The sequence below is a fragment of the Zootermopsis nevadensis genome, unplaced genomic scaffold, assembly GCF_977971745.1.
Source record: "Zootermopsis nevadensis isolate Lab colony 2312 unplaced genomic scaffold, Znev_1.0 Znev_ptg000018l, whole genome shotgun sequence".
In the NCBI taxonomy this organism is placed as follows: domain Eukaryota; kingdom Metazoa; phylum Arthropoda; class Insecta; order Blattodea; family Termopsidae; genus Zootermopsis; species Zootermopsis nevadensis.
The window spans coordinates 4,459,358-4,479,829 of record NW_028259150.1 but is presented as its reverse complement, the minus strand read 5'-3'; the positions used below and the strand labels follow the sequence as shown (position 1 = coordinate 4,479,829).

The following is a 20,472-nucleotide window of genomic DNA, read 5'->3' as shown; positions in this document are numbered from 1 at the left end:
GGAGTTAGTAATTCATTAGTTACAGGCTTAATATGGACCCTGTTTTGCACGCAGATCAAACCAACTTTGTTGACGACTTCAAAAATAACTCATGGAAATTAGTATTGTCTGAGTGAAAAATCAAGAAAAGTTTAAAATACGTAGTTATCCAAATTTCATAATATATGCATTCTTAATTTTCAGATTGAATTATTAATAATGATGTTAGTAATTCTGGTTATTGAGGAAAATCTAATTTAGCGGTACTGTATACAAATAACAGACACACTTTGAATGTTGCATCAAAACTGAAATCGGTGTTATGCTGTTTTGAATGTATGAACAAGCCGAACATTGTTTTGCAATGGTCGCAAGTTATAGTGAACGCAATTGTACTTTTCAAGGGCAGCCTGTCATTATATGTCTATGGGTGGCCATACACGCTACGACTCACCGGAAGGCCTGCCTTCGAAGATTAAAATCGGAAGGCAAGCCTCAAACCTCTGTGAGCCCACACACGTAGAGACTTTGTGGCAGGTTTGTGCTCAGTCTTTCATTCTTGAGTTTATGTTACAACATGTTCAGTGAAGTCGATACGATTGTAATCGGTCTTGCTGTTACTTTAATGTCCAAAAAACAAAAGAAAGCTAAAACATTCAAAGTGGGTTAGAAGTTTGTTAGATAGACCAAAACATTCCCGCATAAATGTGTTGAATGGAATTCGGTTAGAGCCGACGGACTGGCATAACTACCTGGTCGTATAGAAAATCCAACGTGGAATTAGCATAGAGATGGATCGTATACTTCGTTCGCGCCGCTTGTTTTACACTGTGCCACTTTCTTCAACTCTTTTCTTTAAGAACTGCGCATATTGTTTATCCTCTTTACTACAGTATCTTTTTTGCAGTACTATCCACATCTTGTTTCAAATACGCAGTTTCTCAAGTGTTTGTTGGAATGAATTCGGCCACGATCTTATGTCAGCCATCACGCCAAAAATGGTAATCTAGAAACTGACGAAACAAACAGGGCTGTATAGTGCTGTGCTGACTGATTGAGATGACTAAATGTTACAAGTCTTGCCTTTACCCTCGTTTCTGCCCACACACGTTACGACTTGTAGACATTCTGTAAACCTCCAGGTAAAAAATCAAGCGACTGCAGATTTATCGGAGGCTCGATTTCCGGATAAATTCAACACACACGCTCCGGTTTTCCGGAAGGTTGGTCTGCACAGACGTAAGTCTTCCGGTAACTCGCAGCGTGTATGGCCACCCAATGATAACTGTACAGCTTTATTTTTTCCCTCTCTGTTTTGTTTCATGCACAATTCATTTCTCGTAGACGTAAGAATGTTTGTACCAGTTGTCAGGCTTTCAATTCTCTCTCACCTACTGAGAAACAGGTTAAACCTGTATGCAGACTAGTTTTACAGGACTAACCAGGTCACCTACATGGTACTGTGATTGCCAACAGGTAAACAGAGCTTTTTTTAACACTGAGAAATTTCTAGAGAGTCTGAGAGTTAGGTCCTATTGGTGTTGGATTTATATTTATGGCTGAAGAAATACTGGAATCTGTTGTGTCCACTCTGTTATCACGTTCCTTGTATCTAGTGTGTATTATTTTCAGAATTCAATTCAGCCAGTATTATCCAACTTAGATTCTGTCTTTGGTGGTCACAACATATAAATAAACAGAGATAAAACAGATGAGTCTGTAAGTGGTCAAGAACTTTGTGAAAAGAAAATAAGCTCTGGTGAACTAAATTCTTCCCATGAGGTAAGCATCAGAAAACATATTTTTGTAAAATATGTTGTATGACTGTAATGAAATGTTTCCTTGTTTCAGTTCATAACTTACTCTCTGTGCACCATCTATTGGCAAAGATTAAAGTGTATAAAGAAATGAATTTTCTTGTTGGTTTATGTGGGAGGGAGGAACAGAGATCAAGACCGAATGTTTTAAATGAGTGGTCAGGGCTCCTGCTTTGTTTTCATAAGGCCCTGCGTTCTGTTCTCCATCATCCAGGTGCTGACAGCATAACTGTGTCATTAAGTGACTTTAGGAACTTAGAAGTATTTATAATCTTTTTTGCAGAAGATGTCAGAATCTGTATCATTGGAATCACTAAACTCAGGAAGTAGTTCTGGTGACCATCACATAGGAATAAATAAAGACCAGCCCACAATAAGTGCTCATCATAGAAGAACTACATTATTGAAACCTGAAATGTACAATAATGAAGCAGAATTTAATGAACAGATGTCATTTAAGGTAGAGCAAGCACTTCAGTCTTTGTTGTATGGATGGAGGATTTGAATCCTTTACTATGTGACTTCTAGCCAGGATTTAACAGTTAGCAGTGTGCTACTGTGATACATGACCAGCTGGACTGCGCATTAGTTGTACTCTACTGTCAGCAAGGGTTAAACAATTCATACATATACTTGACATTTTTTGGTATATTTTACAGCATTACATGAACATCTCTCAGCTTAACTTTATGTTTCAAATATATTTTAGTGAAACTCATTTGTTTGTGATATGCTATGAACTTCATTAACTTTTATATGTGTAAGTTTGTTAATGTTACTAGCTCTAACATTCCTCTTGCCATAATGTATGAATTACAGTTTGTAGATCAAGTAATTTATGTTTTCTATATTTCCATCCTCAGAATAATGAAATTCCTGTAGGAGAACCTGGCGAAGATAACTTTGCAAGTATGTCACAAAACGGAGGTAGTGGATTCTGGAATTGCCATTTCTCAGACTATAAAAGTGCTGCACACAGATTCATGATTTGGATGTCACATCTTTGTGTATTTGTTTATGTCATATCTGCAATTATATTTTGGAAATTTCAAGGTAAGAGAATTTTAATCTCACATGTAAACTATGAGCTTAAATTTTAAAAATAAATAGCCTTGAAGTTTTTATTTTGATTTAACAATGCGTTAACACCTGCATAGTGGAGTTGACTAATAGGATGGTCATGATTTGATAATAACCAGGAAGGAAGCAGTTGTGACGTATTAAATTGTAGTGTCTCAGTCATACTAGGTATTCTCTGAGCTAAAATTCAAACACAAATTTCCCAGATACAAAATTGAAGTGCTAATCACAAGACCATAATTCTTGTTAAAAGATCATTGAACTTCTAAGTTACTTTATAATGGATATAAAATTACATTTCTGCAGCTCTCTTATTTCCAACATTTAAGAGTGACATTTTTCATCCTTTACTGATACAGATGTGATCTATTTGATTTTGAATGTTTCCTCCCGATCCAGGGGCTACCTAAGTCACCTTGTGACAATCTTTATGGGGAAATAGTGTGCCACCTATAACCAGGCCATGTTTCCCACACAGTTCTATTAGCAAATCACCATTTTCATTATGATTAGGTAGACCATGCTTCCCCATAATGTGCTCAACATCCTCGTTATTATTCCCCACTTTGGCATTGAAATCGCCCATCAGGAGGATTATATTACTCTTACGTATGTTAATCAGTGTTCTTTCCAGTAGACTATAGAATTGTTCTTTCTCCTCAATTTCAGCATCTTCGGTTGGTGCATAACATTGAACAACTAACATCTTTCTAAATTTTGTTTTTATTCTGGCAGTGATAATCCTTTCAGACACAGGGTTCCAGTCCAACAAGTCATCTCTAATTCTTTTGTTGAATAGGATCCCCACCCCCCTAATGTGCGCATTCCAGAATATATGAACAAGTTTCCATTTGTAGTTATTGTCTGTCCACTTCCATTCCAGCGTACTTCCCTACTCCAACAAATTCCAGCTTGTATCTCTTCATTTCTTTGTTAAGTTGTGCCAGCCTACCCTTTTGATATAAAGTCCTCACATTGTACTGTCCTATTCATATCCTTCTACGTGAGCATTGAGTCATCAACAAATTACAGATTCGGCTATTTTCCTTGTAGACATTATAAAAACATGTTTAAATTCAGAATGGTCAGGTTGTTGGCCTAACACACCCTAGCCTGGAGGTGGGGCTGCCACCTTCACTCAACACCAGGCCTGCCGATTGTAGCAGGCATTTTCTCCACACTATATGGTAAGGTTATCCCACCCATACTTGGTCACCAGAGCCTCGTTTGTGATAACAGGGTCCACCACAAGAAGGTGGGATTGATATTCGGGGAGGAGAGGTTCTATTAGCCATCTAGTAGCAACACTTCACTGCCCCTATGGACCCCACATTTGTCTCTTAGAAGTAGTAAAATATGTTTACAAAACCATATTCATATTTTAGCTAATCTTATTTCCATATTTGGGTGATGACTTTTTGTTGTGATTATCTTTCATTGTTTCTGAGAACCAGTTTGTCTTTATTTTCAAGGCAAAGACAAACACACACAAATTAAATTTAACTGTTATGTGAAATGTTCTTTTCAAGATCAGTATAATTAAGTGTATATTTTGAAGGCTAATTAGAATTATTGTATTGCAGAGGACCGTTGTTTGAAATGGTGTGATGGACTAGGGATGCTTATCATTATTGTGGTGCTTATATATTCTGGACTTGCATATTTCCACATAAAAAGTCATTATGGAAATGCCTTGTATAATAATGTTTTTAAACTAGTGCATAGGTGGTTGAATCCTGCAATGGAACATAGGTAAGTGAACATGAGAAATTTCCTTTGCATGAAATCATGCCAAAGTGTGGCCATTAGCCTCCTGGCCTGAGCATGATTTTATGCCACGAGTTCAGGGGATTTTTTAAATGATACTGCCATGTCAAACTCGGTATTTAAACAATAACAGTGTGAAAGTAAAGATAGAAAATAGTCCTATTTTTAAATTGGAGATGTTTTGATATTTTAAAATTGATTTCATTTGTAATGATAAAGTATTTGTCATAAATCTTGAGAAGTAAGGGTTGAATTTAAATTAATGTTGAGTGTGCCAGGAAAAGCATTATTGTTTGAAACCATTATTCCCATAGAAACACTGGGGATCCACATTGGATTTTATTATGTTTATTTGAAGATGTTTTCTTGTAATGTTGAATGGGAAAATGATAATGAATGGTGGGAAAGATTAAAGAGAATGCAGTCATGACATGTTTTAAAGGCACTATTTTAGCATTTACTTGTGTGGACTGAGGACAGTCTTAGTGTGGACAGCTGGCCTCCAAGTCAATAAATTTAATCTGAAATCTCCCATATGGTAAGTGGGAGTGCTGACCATTCAACCACTGCAGTTTGTGTTCACATTGGAGATACCTAGACAGTTAACTCTTTTTAGTATTCATGTATAATTAATTGTTCATTGTATTCTGTTTCAGATACAGAAAGACAGTGATATGCTTCTTGCCATTCATTGCAATAGGTGTGTTTCTTGGTATTGATACTATTGGAGACAGTGAAAGACTTATATCATGTCTTGGTATAGTTGTGATCATGGGTCTGGGATTTATATTCTCAAAATCTCGTTCACAGGTATGTTCCTTAGAATATTGTGGCAGAATATTATCCTATCAATATTGTGATGTTGATGCCTATCGTCTATCAACTATTGACTCTATGTCAACCTTGATTTATTGAGAATAAATCAGTTTACAAAGTCTACCCACTCAGGTGATTATCTTAATACAGTTTCTAGGTCTCTCTCCACCGGTATGTGACTTGCACACACTTTCCGCTCACATACACTGTCTGTCGAGCTGTCCTAGTCCCCAAGCTGAGTGCTCTCTGCACACACACACACACAGCCCTCGGCTCATAGGACTCCACTGAACACATGCTGGCTCCTCAGCCGCTATGTTCCACGAGCCTGGTGCTCTTCACATGCAGCCTTCAGCTCTCAGCACCCCACTGGACACATGCTGGCTCCTCAGCCGCCACAGTCCACTAACCCGGTGCTCTTCACACGCAGCCTCCAGCTCTCAGCACCCCCACTGAACACACGTTGGTTCCTCAGCTGCCACAGTCCACAAACCCAGTGCTCTTCGCACGCAGCTTTCAGCTCTCAGCAACCCACTGGACACACTGGCTCCTTAATCACCCCGGTCCATGAACCCAGTGCTCTTCACACATGCACAATCCTTTCTCAGCCCTCAGCACCACATCAGACCACTCAATGGCTCTGCACTCTCTTGCTTTCACTTCTGTTTCACTTAAGACTTCATCTTTCACGCTCTTCGTTTCTGTCCCACCATTGACTTCACTCTTTTACACTCTTCGCTTCATTCGCCATAGACCACTAGCACTCGGGGAGGTGACTCTTTATAGCCGTTGGCTCATCCGTGAAATGTTCCAGGCCTAGGACCTAGAAGATTCGCTTCCTTGAAGGTACTTTTAAGGAGGGGAATATGCTGTATGGAACATTCCACTGCGGCCACACCTACAGCCTGCATCCACTAGCCAGGGAGGGGAGTTAGGCAGCCCCTCCCCTTCATTGCAAGCCATATGCTCTTTTGGCACATCACAATATATACAGACATAAATGGGAAGGTAATAAAATGTATACTAGGGAAATAAGGGTTGGATTGGTTTTAGAGACTGGCAGTGGGCTCTTGTGAACTTGGTAATGAACCTTTTGGTTCCATAAAAGGTGGACAGTTTTTGATCAATTGACCATACTATAAGCTTTTCAAGGTGGACTATGATCCATGGCATTAGGTGGTTAATAAACAAGAATATGGATTTATTGGCAACTGAAAATTAACAGCAAATGTACAGGTTAGTGAATTAAATGTGATGTAATGTTGCAGATACAATGGTATCCAGTCTTAAGTGGTCTACTTATCCAGTTTTTACTTGGTCTGGTCACCATTCGTTGGTCTATTGGTCGCAATATCTTCCACTGTATTGGTGACAGAGTAGTTGTATTCCTTGACTATAGCAATATGGGAGCAAGATTTGTTTATGGCAGTGATCTCATTGATAAAGGCATATTTGCATTTCAGGTATGTGTATTCTGTTTCTGTGTAGGAAACACTGACTTCCTTTGTAGATTCACTCTCATTATATATGTTATAATTTGGGTTACAAGAAGTTTTACTTTATAACATACAGGGTTATTCATAATTCCCTGACACAGTACAAAAAATCACCAGACTTGAATGGTGCAAAGGATGGGAACATGTGACATGCCGATAGAAAGAGGAACTCTCCAAGTTTGCAGCAACGCTTGGAGGAAGACGGTTTCGCTGAAAAAAATATTTTCAGTGACGAAGCTACGTTTCACGTTTATGGGAAGGTGAACAGACACAATGTGCGGGTATGGGGAAGTGAAAACCCACATGCCACAATTGAGCACATTTGGGATTCACCGAAACTGAACGTTTTCTGTGCCATATCCAAAGAGAAGGTGTACGGGCCATTCTTCTTCGCCAAGGCAACCATCACTGGCACGTCCTATCTTGAGATGATGCAGGAATGGCTAATGCCGCAACTTACAATGATGACTTCTTTTATCAGCAAGATGGGGCTCCGCCACACTACCACCGCCTCGTCTGCGGCTACTTCAATCAGCATTTGCCACAACGTTGGATTGGACGCATGACTGTCAATGACCATGCGCTGCTTTGTTGGCCACCCCGATCACCTGACCTGACACCATGTGATTTTTTCTTATGGGGGTACGTTAAGGACCAGGTCTTTGTGCCACCTGTGGTAACAGTAACAAAGTAAAGGGAATTCATTTTGAGGGCTTGTAATTTTAGTCAGAATCTAATTTTCCATTTTGTTTTCTCGCCCTAATCTGTAATGTGGTTACTAAGATGGTAATGAATTTAAGACATGGTTTTCTCAATTGGAAAAAGTTCCAAATTTTTGTTTAATAATTTGTTCTCTCAGCAGCTCTGCATCTTGAATAAATTGCATTATTCTGCCCAGTGGGACCTTCTTACAGTCACTGGGTTTCAATAAATAAGCACCAAAGTGACAAAACCAGTCATACATTGACATAATACCTGTATGGCCATTTCGTTAGAGTAGGGCAGCTACTGCAAATGGAATCATCAGCTAATCCTGGTTTGTACAGATAACCTTTTGAGTGGCAGGCCCTCTGATAGTCCCATTGAGTATGCTTCAGACAGCTTTAGTTTTTCCTTTATCATATTGTATGCTGCTGTAAATACTAATATTGGTTTCATAAAGGATACAAATGGGCACATGTTTAAAAGTAGTGAATGATAAATTTTATCAAGCTCATTAAATTAAATTTAAAATTTCCAGAAAAATGTAAGTTAGAGTTTGAATAAATTTATAGTTGCTACAGTAAATTATTACAGAAGAGATAAAACTGATGAAATATTTGCTTTCACTTATATAACAACTGTGTCACAACAGAGGTTATTAGTATTTAATTAGAAATAGTAATTTGAATATAAATTATTGGGTGGAAGATATATGGACATGATTATTGTTTATTCTAAAATACTATCCCAGCTATTTTCTGAATATAACTAAGGAGAAGCGTGAGAACCCCCTCTCAGAATAGGTAGTCTGTGGCTAAGTTATAACCTGAGTGCTTCCCAATTACAGATGCTCTGTTGAACAAAACCTGCACATTGATATTACTTGTCTTCCAGAATGTTAGTGATAACGCATGATAAATAACACTACTGCATTACAGCAACAAACTGTAGATAGAACAATTAACAGTGACAATAGCGGCTTGGAATCTGGTTCCACATGTTTATGATTATTTGCCATTTATATTTTAATAGATGCATCTTTTGATTCAATAATCAGCACTGTTATAACATAAGTTTTATTTAAATTAATCTTTTCATTTACTAATATTTTCTCCCTCTTTAATGTACATTTTGTTGTATTCTAAAGTGTTTCAACATTCACAGGTCCACATTCATAAATTACAACATTTGCTCACTCCCATCTAAAGATGATACTAAACTCAGGATAGAAACATTCAGACTTATCTTTGACTTAACATATTTGGTAAGGATATCAAGGTAAATGTTTACAAAATAAGTCTAAAGATGCCAGACATGAAGTTTACTTTTACATTGAAACAGATTTTGATGGTAGTGAAATTTATCCAGTCAATTATACATTTTCAGATATATTTAACAACTTTAATAACAGTTGGATGTGTCCATGAACTCCCGCAGTTTATCATATTCTCTTTCATTCCAGTCAATGTCATCTGTATTTTTTCTGAGCTTAGTGGTGCATATTTTGTACTATTACGGTATCATGCAATGGATTGTCATAAAGATTGGATGGCTTATTCAAGTCTTAATGGGAACCACTGTCTGTGAATCAGTCAACGCAGCTGCATCTGTCTTTCTTGGCATAGTAAGTATATTGTTACAAGCAGTTGTTCATTACATTATGAGGAGCATTAGCATTAGCATTCGTCATCTGGTATTAGTACAGTTATTAAATCAAGAAACTTGATGTGGGCATGGATGAAACTATAAGTAAATACCAATTTGTGATTGCAAGCTTGGAAAAAAAAGGATTTGGGGAAAAGGTTATTAATGGAATGGTAATATAAAAATGAATCTGTAGATTAATAAGTTAGCTACAAGAGATCCAAGCTAGTCTCAAATGAGGGACTGATAGCACTTCATTACCATCTTGTACCATCATCACACCAGTTTCTAAGCTATGCTTATATCATATTTTAGAAAACAGTCCTGAAAATTAATTATGCATCAATGGAGTTAATTTTCTGCATTCTGAATTTATTCTAGTCCCAGGGACCTCTGTTGTTGAAACCATATCTCAACGATCTTACAAAGTCTGAGATGCATGCCATAATGACAGCAGGTTTTGGTACTATTGCTGGTAAGTTTTATAGAAACACATAGGGTTTATATGAACAAAAACTTTTGTCAGTATATAAATAATATTTTAAATAATGACAGTCTCTCACAAGTGAATGTACCATTGGGAAATAAACAATTAGTATCATATTTACACTAATCCCTAGAACATGTCATCTAACCTTGCCAGATTTTGTTTACTGTAGAAATGAAAGGGCAAGGGAGATGGTTGATATTGTATCTTGTACAGGAAGGTTATTTGGTGGCCATGCTGTAGGCATGGCCTTTGGCCTATGTCACTAGTCACTTCATGGCTTGCTGACTTTCCTCCTGGTCAGCTGCAGTGGCAATAGGAAGTTGTGGTCTCTTGTACTCCCTTGTCATTTTCATTTATGGTTCAGTATGTGCAAGATCTCCTTTGTGTTTGACATGGACAAGTATACACTAATCTGAGGTATGAGAACCAATAAGAAAGGTCATAGAAAATTCAGAAGATTGTCTTAGGTTTCAAGTTACCCACAGAAACACTATTGAGATTCATGTCAATTACAAACGTTTTTCTTTTAGCCAGGAAACAAAAAAGTCCAATTTGACTTTTCATAGGAGAAAGATTCGAGTATCAGAGCTTGGATTGAATATTGTCGTCATAAGCCTCTTAAATGCCTTGCACAGGTAGTGGGAACTTCAAGAGATCATGAGAGCTCTAGTAAAATTATTAAAACTACAGCCTTGCAGAACCACAGCTGTGCATTCCTTGCAGCCATGTGACACAGTACCAAGACTTAATTATTGTAAGTGGTGTTTGTCAGTTCATTAAATTGAGAACAAATTGACTTTTTCTGGAGACAGTCAAATGCATTATTATAACAGAGAATCAACATTAAATTTTCAGTTAATTTGGAGAAAAATATTACATTTATAAAATGTTACAGCAAGTCTATGGAAATGGAAGAATGAGTGGGACACAGGTTTTTGTGGGTGAACTGATTTCAAGACTGTAGGGAAGGTATTATAGAAAAAGAATCTGGCGGCATTAGACCTTCAAGATTTGATCTATGTATGGAAAAAGTTACTGAAATGGTCATCAATTGACTCTCTGAAAAATAGCAGAATAATTGAACATGAATAAAGAAATTGTGATACTAATTTTGAACAGTGATGAGAACATGAAGAAAGTTAATGATAAAATGGTGAAGAATGTCAGTGGCAAGCAAAACATGAGAAGAAAAGAAATTTGCTCAGACCTTTCAGCAAGGTGTTGGATTATGTTGAGCTTCTGGAAAAATACTGACTGGTGATGAGACTTGGATCTCCTAGTACAACTGAGAAGCAGTAGTTAGTTTGAAATTTGAGGTTTTTATGGCAGTAAAAATGTGGATTGTGGTCTTACAAGTTGTAACTTCATAAAATCATGTACATAGTTAATGGTGTGTTGAAGGAACATATCAAAGTTTTCAGACCATGTCAGAACCCAGAAGACCACTTAGTCCATATTAGTTGTTTCTATTACATTGCAGATATTAATGTATAGTTGCATAGTCTTCACACTTCCTAATCATAAATTATTTTCCTTGTATTTCATTAAATATTCACTATATTAAAGAACTAAAAGTTGTGTATCTGTGATGTATAATGTACCAACTTTATGTGTGGTGAACCATTTTTAACAATTTAAGAAAATTTGAGTTTTATGTAAAGTATGGGATATATTGGACTGACAAGAGTCAGTCTTGAATTTTCCTGATCTGTTCAGTAGTTATATCTATACATATATTTCAGGTACAGTTTTTGCAGCATATATTAATTATGGAATCTCATCTGCTCACCTCATAACAGCATCAGTTATGTCTGCTCCAGCTGCCCTGTGTTATTCTAAACTCTTATATCCTGAAACAGAAGAGAGCAAGAACAAAGCTGAAAACATTACACTAGAAAAGGGGTAAGTCTATAAACCCACAGGCAGTACATTTTATAAAAATGAATCTGGGATATAAATATATAGTAATAGAAACAGTATGCATCAACCATATTTATTTTCCATTAATCTTAGAATTTCCTTGTAAAATGGCACTTTGATTTGCTCAGACTTGTATAGTGACTGGCTACAGGCTGGGTGATCAGGGTTTAATCCCTGACAGGGGCGAGGATTCTCCTGCAAAAGCCCTGCCCTCAGGGCTCAGAATGAAGTTGCCATGCTATAACAGATTGCTGAATATGGTTCCCTTAAAAGATGTATCTAAACATGACACTAGGGAGCATGGAAGATATAACATTGTCTTAACTATCAGTCATTGGGTCAAAAATTCTTTCATCATAAGTTTATAAAATATATATGCTTAAAGAATTGTCCAGATTTGAGTGCCTGAATACATACTTCAGAGCATGAGTGACTATGGTAACTTATTTCAGTGATGAATATGGTGTGCTGGATGCAGCTACGAAAGGAACAATGACTGCTCTCCAACTAGTGCTAGCAATTATTGCCAATATTATTGGATTTCTTTCATTTATTACATTCGTGAATGGTGTTCTCTCCTGGCTTGGCATACTTGTGGGCATAGAAGGATTAACGTCTGAGGTAAGGAACAGTTACATACTCATATTGTTCTTGTTATATAAATATGTTCTTTTCTAGCTTCAAAACAACTTATTTCTTAGTACCAAAGAAATACTTAAAATTTAAAAACCTGTTCTTAAACATTTTGGATTATATATGAAAATCTTGGTTTCAGTATCTTATGGGGAAAGTTCTTATCCCATTGGCGTGGGTGATTGGTGTAGAATGGAAAGAATGTGAGGATGTCGCTCAACTCATTGGAGTGAAGACTGCAATAAATGAGTTTGTAGCTTATGGGCAGCTTGGGAAACTTAAGTTGGACAAGAAACTTTCGGTAAGAGAGAACTTCATTTTATTGTTTAGATCTCCGTACAACTTTGCGTCACGTCTAACTTTTTATTTTCTTTTACATCAATAAAACTAACAACAAGGTGATAAGTGCTGAATTCATAAAACCTGCTTTCCTCTTGCATGGACTTTCAAAACTACAAATCTTATGTTGTTAATTTTATTCTGTACTTCATAATTCAAATTTGTAATCTGACTGAAAAATGCAATTTATCTTATTCATTACCATGTTGAACTCGTGCATCAGTAGGCACTGAATTGAATCCTGTAAGATAAAGTATGTTATTGCTTACGTGTATCCTATCCTTTGCCATATGAATCCAGTCCACATTTTCAAACTCTATGTATTTTCCATATTAATGCTGTTCTCCCATCTGTGCTTAGGTCTTCCAAATGCTCTCCTCCCATTTGATTTGCTAATGAAAATTTTTTCTGAATTTCTTATAATGTTAACATTTAAGATTGAAAATTATGTCATGTGTGAATCTAATTTGAATGTTGCTTATAGGTTTTTAATACTGAATTAAGAGAGCTGATATAAAATTAATCTTTATTGCAGCCACGATCAGAAATGATAGCAACATATGCTCTTTGTGGATACTCAAATTTTGGTGCAATTGCTATTTCAATTGGATCTTTGATACCATTGGCTCCCAGTCAGAGGAAAGTTATAACTGAAGTAGCATTTCGAGCTTTCATTGCGGGCAGTGCAACCTGCTTTCTTACTGCTTGCATAGCTGGTACGTTGCAAATGTAATTATTTCTTATATAGTGTTCCATTGGGTATATGATCAGGATTTAATTGCTTAAATTTATATATTGTTCACAATCCAGTTTAAATTACCAGCAAATATTACTTAAATTAAACCACATTTTCTGATCCTAGTTTTGTGTGGAACATGTCCCATCCTAGACAGAATAATATTAATTCACTTTATTTATTCTATGCAGGGTGTAAGTTAAGGTCTGGCAAATATGCATGAGAAAGCTTTCTTTCTGAGTTACAGACCTTTTTTCCTTACTGAAATTTCTGACAAGGCAGACCAATGTTCAATGCTGTCTAGAACTCACCCTTACATTAGCGTCGTACTGTTAAGTGACACTATTCATATTTACTTACTTTTATCCACCCAACTCCCTATCTTCAACATTACTGTTCTGAGGAGCATGTGTATTACCTCTTCAGGCATCATGGACATTTTCAAGGCTTCTTTGCTTGAACCATTAATAGCAGCTCAGTGACTATGAACTCTTGAGGAGATAGCGACAATGTTACTATTTTATGTAGAAATGTGGCATGTTCAAACTTCCTTAAAATTGTACCAAAGTAAATAAGAAAGGGAGGAAGGAAAATTTTACTTCAATATTAGTCTACAGCAGAATATTCATGACAACAGTGCAGAATGATGTAAGGATGCACAATCCTAACACAGACTTCTAATGTTACACAATGGCTAGTATCTTTTCAGTGACTGTCTACATGAATCCTTGCTTTTAAAGCATGAACATGACTGTACAAAGTATACTTATTTCTTGAATTGTCATGGTGAAACAGTGATATTTCAATAGAATATGAAACATGATTGTGAAATAAATAATATTGTAGTTATGTAATCACAACTCATTAGTTTAAATCCCCTGAACTGACAATTATGTTAAATTATGGACCACCTATGTGGTATAGTAGATAATAAACATTCCTGCAAGGTTTGCATTAACTTCTGTTCTCCTTTCTTGATAATGACATGTATGACAATGTGCAACCTTTGTGTTATGTAAGAGAGTAAATGAGAGGATGTGTGTGTGCGTGTGTGCGCACACGCGTGCATGCAAACACATGCATGTATGTGTATATATAAACAGAATGTAAGTGAATGCAAAATATTACTTTCATACTATGCAGACCTAAGACAGTATTGACATATTTTATTTTTTATTTACAGGAATGCTAATGCCAAGTCACTACGTCCTTGATAACACTACGCAAGTTCATAATGCATCAACTGAAGTGCCATAATTTATAAATGAATTTCATTTCACTGAATATGAATAAAAAGAACAAGAATATGAAACACTTTGATTGAAAACCATGAAAAGGAAGAGTAAAGTAAGAAGTTGATTGTACTATTTGGGGTTTTCACAGTGCTGAGTCTGAAGATGGCTGTCTTCAGGGTTGTTGACCCATGTAGTCTGGTAGAAGTTTACCAATGATCTTTAACGTAAATACAGCAGAAAATAACACACACATATATCTTACATCAAATATTTTATTTTGGTATTGCATAACAAAAAATACTACCAAGAATGTTGATTTCCCATACACAAAAATTAAATGCACTAGCTTTTGAAAGGGAAGTGGAGGGATTTTAAATATTCAACAAAAATCTATGAAAAATATGGCAGGTGTGTTACTCAAACAGTATTAAAGTAATTCAACAACCAAATGTTTGAAAATATTACAGGCAGGCACATGAAAACCAGATTTATATCTGAAACCATACATATAAGATAGGAACTGCATTCTTTCCTTCCTGCAATCTCACCATAACCCCCAAGTTAACCTAAAATCAGGTGTTTTAGGTAATGTCTTTATAAACTGCAATGGCATACTAAATCATAATACAGGAAGCAAGTACATTCACTAAGTAATTCCAGGTACAGTTTCATACAGATAAAATATAATCTTAACAGTTAGTAATAATTAATTTAATATATAAGCTTCAAAGTACCTTGATAACTGTTTACTAACCATGTGATATGGTAACTGATAACCATATTCTCTACTTATCTAATCATTACTTTAAAGCTGTTAAAATTTTCTTACAGATGTTTCCAAGGACATATTATAAATTGTTATGTACATTAGGAAATAATACCAACAATTGCACATTTTTTATTTTAGTACTAATACCACTTCACTGATAAGAAAGAGGGAATTTCTGTTTTTGTAACAAGCACTTTTGCTGTTCTGAGAGACATTCATGACATGGCATACATAAGAAAATAGGTGACCAGATAAATGTGCACATGATAAAAGCTCACATGAAAATTCAGCACAGAAGAAAGCCCACTGTTATAAATGCTCACACGGATGAATGCCCACACTGATAAATGCTCACATGGAAGCAGAATTTTTACTAAGCAGGGGCAAGAATTTTCCCTCCTTAAACTGCAAGCACATGAACTATGGGGATACATCTAACCTCCTTTCTAATGGGTAACCTTTCCTCAAGAGCATAATGGTTGGAATGTGAAGCTGAACATTATCTCCATCTAATGCTGAAGTTAAGAATGTATGGACTTTTACCTTCACTCTTCCATATTTCATACAAGCACAGGGACAAGTTTATAATTACTTTTGTTAATGTAATCTGTATACCATGCTATTCTCTTAAAGGTGTTGTACAAAAAGAGAAACTGGGTAATATTAAAATACCAAGAATCTGAAAAATGGTGGATTATCAGTTATAGCATATGATATATTGCACCTATGAAAGAACCTTTTAAATGTTACTTGTCTCAAGAAATACTGAATCACTTAAGCTTTCAGAAGGATAACTACTTGCAGGATAAACAGCTACAGTTATTATGACCCATGTCAGTGTTATGAATATATCTGAACTCCAAGGTCACTAAAATTAACTCTCTAAATATTACAACCCCTTATTTGAGCACCAAAATTCATAACTCAATAGTTCCATTATTTGTTTTATTTTCCATCTCTTTTAATCTTAAGAAGCAAATTAACATATTTGAGCATTCATGAACTGGGTGAATTGTTCTACTTAACCTAAGGAAACCATCTTAAGGACTATCTAATACAGAAATTGTGGTCCCTCTGCAAAAGAACTATATTATTTTTGTAATCTAAAATTCATGGCTTACTGATAAATTAAAGTCCTTCACTTCACACAGATTTTGTTACTGGGTATTTCCCCATTGTTTCTCTCAAAGCTGCCCAAATAAGATGAATAAAAACTTAATTAAAATGTATAGATCTTTAATTAAAGTAATCTTTTGTACCTTAATTTTGTTATAAATGCTTAAAATATTAATTTTTTCACAATCCTGCTTTCATTATTTCCACACAAATAACCCAATTAACTATTTAAAGCTGAATGGTAACTATATGTACCATCTGCTTTAAAAGTCAGTAACACTTCACTTTGTATTTATGGGTTTTGTATAACTGTCACTTTAAGCAAGGAATATTTCCTCACACAGCAATAACCAGTTGATCTTTGTAATGGTGAAGTGTTGTATTTACTTTGTGATACAGAATAAATTTTTAAATATTACTTTCATGAGCTTTGGCTTTAAAGGGTTCAGCTTTTAACATTCTGTTATTGCATTGTTCCATATCAAATAACCCATTTTACAGAATGTCAGTAAACCAGATGGGCAAGCTAAGGCAAGTCATGAAGATCATTTTCAGTATAATGTCTTTGAGTGCGATCATAGGCATCATCAGTCACTTGTAACATTTTTGGCAGTATATCTATTGCATGCTGCACTTCATCAGGACCACATACCTGCAAAGGAGTTTAACGTCTGTGAAAATACATAAAATGTTACTTATATGTTAAACTGATATCAAATAGTTGAAGATTACTCTGTTCTTGAGTACTTTTAATAAGTTCGTAAAATTGATGATAACATTTTTTTTTTAAAATGTATGTAATTTGACCTTGGGTGATGAGCCACCACAAGGTTTTCTAACTAATTTATTCTGTGGAGACAAGCAATCATGACTTTTTTAACATACTAACCTAACACCTGGGACCTGGGGAAAAATTCTGGGCTGTGAACTTAACACAGCATGCAGAAGTGCTAACCAGTCAGTGATAGCATTCAATCTTAAACTGTTTTAGAACATATTAACACAAATTTAACTTAACTAAATTAGTCTGATATGTAAAACAAACCTTCTGCAGTAAGCCTCCCCTGGTGGGAAGAGCATACATTGCCATAATTGCTCCTTTACGTACTATCCAAGGATGAAAATTGGCTAATGTAGAATTGTAAGCTTCTTGACAAACACCACATGTCTTATCTTCATCACAAAGATCACCTACTTTTTGCAGGAATAGCCTGATGAAATCTTTAATAGAAATGCAAGTAACACATAATAATTTGCCAGACATAATTTAAAGAATTGATAAAGGCAGATTCAAAATGATGTTATGTTCTTTCATTAGCCATCAAATCACTGAATGATTTCTCATTGACTCCAATTTTACAATCATTTTAAACTAAATAATAAATTGATGTTTCTTCTTTCAGAAACTGTAATATATATATATAATGTAAAACCTGGTCAGCTGTCATTCATAACTTACTATTACTCAAGTTTGCATCATCTTCAGGGTCATACCTAATCCTCTGTGTAGTCGCAGCAAGGTACGGCTACCAGAAGTGTAGTCAGATTTATTTAAAAGCCCATTTTCACTTTCATATTTAATCATTTTCTTTACAGTTGAAAAATGTTCTCCATTTTCCCCTCTACGGAGGTCTTCAAGAATTTCTATTTTGCTTTTCACATCTGATGCAACAAAGCCAAATACTTTTCCCATAAGCTGGAAAAAACTGGAAAAAATACATATTTTTAATTGTATTATAAGTACACACACATACTGTATATGCCTTGAGTGGGATTCAAACACATGGTTCCAGTGTCTGAGCAATCAAGGACCACACCCTAGACTATGTACACATACATACATCTTTATTACATTCCATGGATCCAGAAGATAGTCAGATGAAAACAGGATATGGAAAAAGTCATAATAATAATAATACAATACATATTATAAAGTACAATTCATACTATTACATAAATTTCACATAATACAAACAAAGGGTTCACCTAAAGTAATGATGCTAAGATCTCTAATCTCTTAAATAAACTTCTAGGTTTGACACCAGCCATTAATCTAACAATTTTCTTTTGTAAAGAGAGTATCTTTTTATATATATATTTCCAGTTTCACAATGTTTATACATTTTTCCGGTACCCAACTTTTTCATTGGCTCGATCTATAGACATTCGGTAGGACTCCTTGGACGTGGGATTGGTCCGTCGCAAGGCCTCTACTTGTACACAAGACAGCACAACACAGAAAAATGCGGACAAACATCAAAATATAGTTTTGCTGCTTGATTAATTACCCCCCAAAATTATTCCATATTTCATTATAGAGTGAAAATGGGCTAAATATACTGATCTGAGTGTGTCAGTGTTGCTGACATGCAATTGAGATCTAACTGCATAACATGCTCCACTTAACTTAGGTATCAATTTATCAACATGATTTTTCCAATTTAGGTGATTATCAATTTTCAAACCGAGGAATTTTGAATTTATTGACTCTTGTATATACTTTCCATTATAACCAATACTTAAGACATATTGTGGTGAGTTATTTGTTATAAAGTTTATTATATTTGTTTTATCTAGATTTAGGGGCAGCTTGTTAGCAGTAAACCATTTGCTCATATGAGACAGAATTATGTTTGATGTTGAACAGAAATCATCACAATTTTTATTAGAAATTATGACACTTGTGTCATCAGCAAATATTATGGGTTCTGTTAAAATATTTGTTTTATTGTTGGAGGAAGGTCATTTATATTATGACCCCTTTCTAGCCTCATGTTCAAAAATCTTTTGAAAAGGTTTTCCTCAGAATAATGTATGCTACTAAACATTACTATAGATTGCACAAGTATGAACTAAATGACCAAACTTATACTTTTAAATCAAATGGTAAAGTTTACAGGCATAAGGTTTTGTGCACTGCAGCATGATGGTAAAAAAATAAAGCACTATATATTCCAGACCTCTTCACTAGATAGAGGTTAATAATAAAACTTATACTTTGGCCCCATATACCTCTTAGATAAAGGGCTGTGTAAACCCCAGATATAGTTCTGATCGGGACAGAAGAAAAGTCTACTCCTACCTAGAAATGAACCTCAATTATCCAGATTGTAGCTGCACACACAACCAATTATTCAGGCTGTTATTAAGAGTATGTCAATAAGGAGTGAGGAATAAAAGTTCTCTTATACTCAACCTACTAGATCTAATACAATTCAATTTAGTTGTTACTGAAGCACCTGAGAGAAACTTCGTCTTGGGTGTGGGATCATTACACCAAACCTAATAAGTGGTATTTTCTTTTAAACAGAGAAGAAACACAGGATTTCAGTCTGCTGATGCCACCATTAATTTTATCATTTTAATTTTATGATGACTGACATCTATGTGTGAGATCTGTCTTTCAGTGTTGTTACCTATATAATGATAGGAATACAACAACCTCAACATTTTGTACCATACAAGATAAAAAGCCATTATATTATGGATGTACTTTAAACAGTAGTTTTGAAAACTTTCACACTCACTTATACAGTTCTTTGTATGCTAATAAATAATTATCCATTTCGACATCATCATCGTCGAGAAGAGAAGCTGAAAAAGTATCATGTACCACACGAATATTGAATTTTGCATCAGTGGTTTTTACAACTGCATCTGAAGTAGCCATAACACTATGTAAAATATATCAGCTGAAAGTTCACTTTATTGTAATTATTTCTGAAGAAATGAAACTACAAAAATACTAAGCCAAATAATCTATGTTCACAGCTCAGCAACGTAACTGACGTGATAACATCTGTCGTCTGCTAGATACAGATACTATACGAATCAAGATAATGAAAATAAGTTATGCAACCTAATAACTTATATTATTGAAATGTTATTTCTCTTTATTGGTGTATTCACATATTGTGTTTATAAATTTTACTG

General features: G+C 35.3%; 2 protein-coding genes across 5 annotated transcripts; one reads left to right on the top strand and one right to left on the bottom strand.

The window, feature by feature from the left end:
- Positions 1-531: 531 nt before the first annotated feature.
- LOC110837380 (uncharacterized) lies at positions 532-16,957 on the top strand. Of its 4 annotated transcripts, XM_022079437.2 has the most exons (14): positions 533-1,455; positions 1,612-1,761; positions 2,080-2,256; positions 2,660-2,849; positions 4,460-4,628; positions 5,300-5,453; positions 6,728-6,922; positions 9,120-9,281; positions 9,683-9,776; positions 11,534-11,693; positions 12,164-12,332; positions 12,487-12,645; positions 13,219-13,399; positions 14,603-16,957. In XM_022079437.2, exons 3-14 carry the CDS (start codon positions 2,083-2,085, stop codon positions 14,674-14,676), a joined length of 1,881 nt encoding a protein of 626 aa, XP_021935129.2. In that variant the 5' UTR covers positions 533-1,455; positions 1,612-1,761; positions 2,080-2,082; the 3' UTR covers positions 14,677-16,957. The 4 variants fall into 4 exon arrangements, with proteins under 4 accessions (XP_087207275.1, XP_087207276.1, XP_021935129.2 ...); XM_087351149.1 differs by lacking the exon at positions 2,080-2,256 and having other exon boundaries at positions 532-1,455; XM_087351150.1 differs by lacking the exon at positions 13,219-13,399 and having other exon boundaries at positions 532-1,455.
- LOC110837384 (ceramide-1-phosphate transfer protein) lies at positions 14,909-20,361 on the bottom strand. Its single transcript, XM_022079465.2, has 4 exons — positions 20,067-20,361; positions 18,034-18,245; positions 17,585-17,760; positions 14,909-17,191 (listed from the first exon to the last, which is right to left on the bottom strand). The coding sequence occupies exons 1-4, from the start codon at positions 20,207-20,209 to the stop codon at positions 17,066-17,068; spliced, it is 657 nt and encodes a 218-aa protein (XP_021935157.1). The 5' UTR covers positions 20,210-20,361; the 3' UTR covers positions 14,909-17,065.
- Positions 20,362-20,472: the final 111 nt, after the last annotated feature.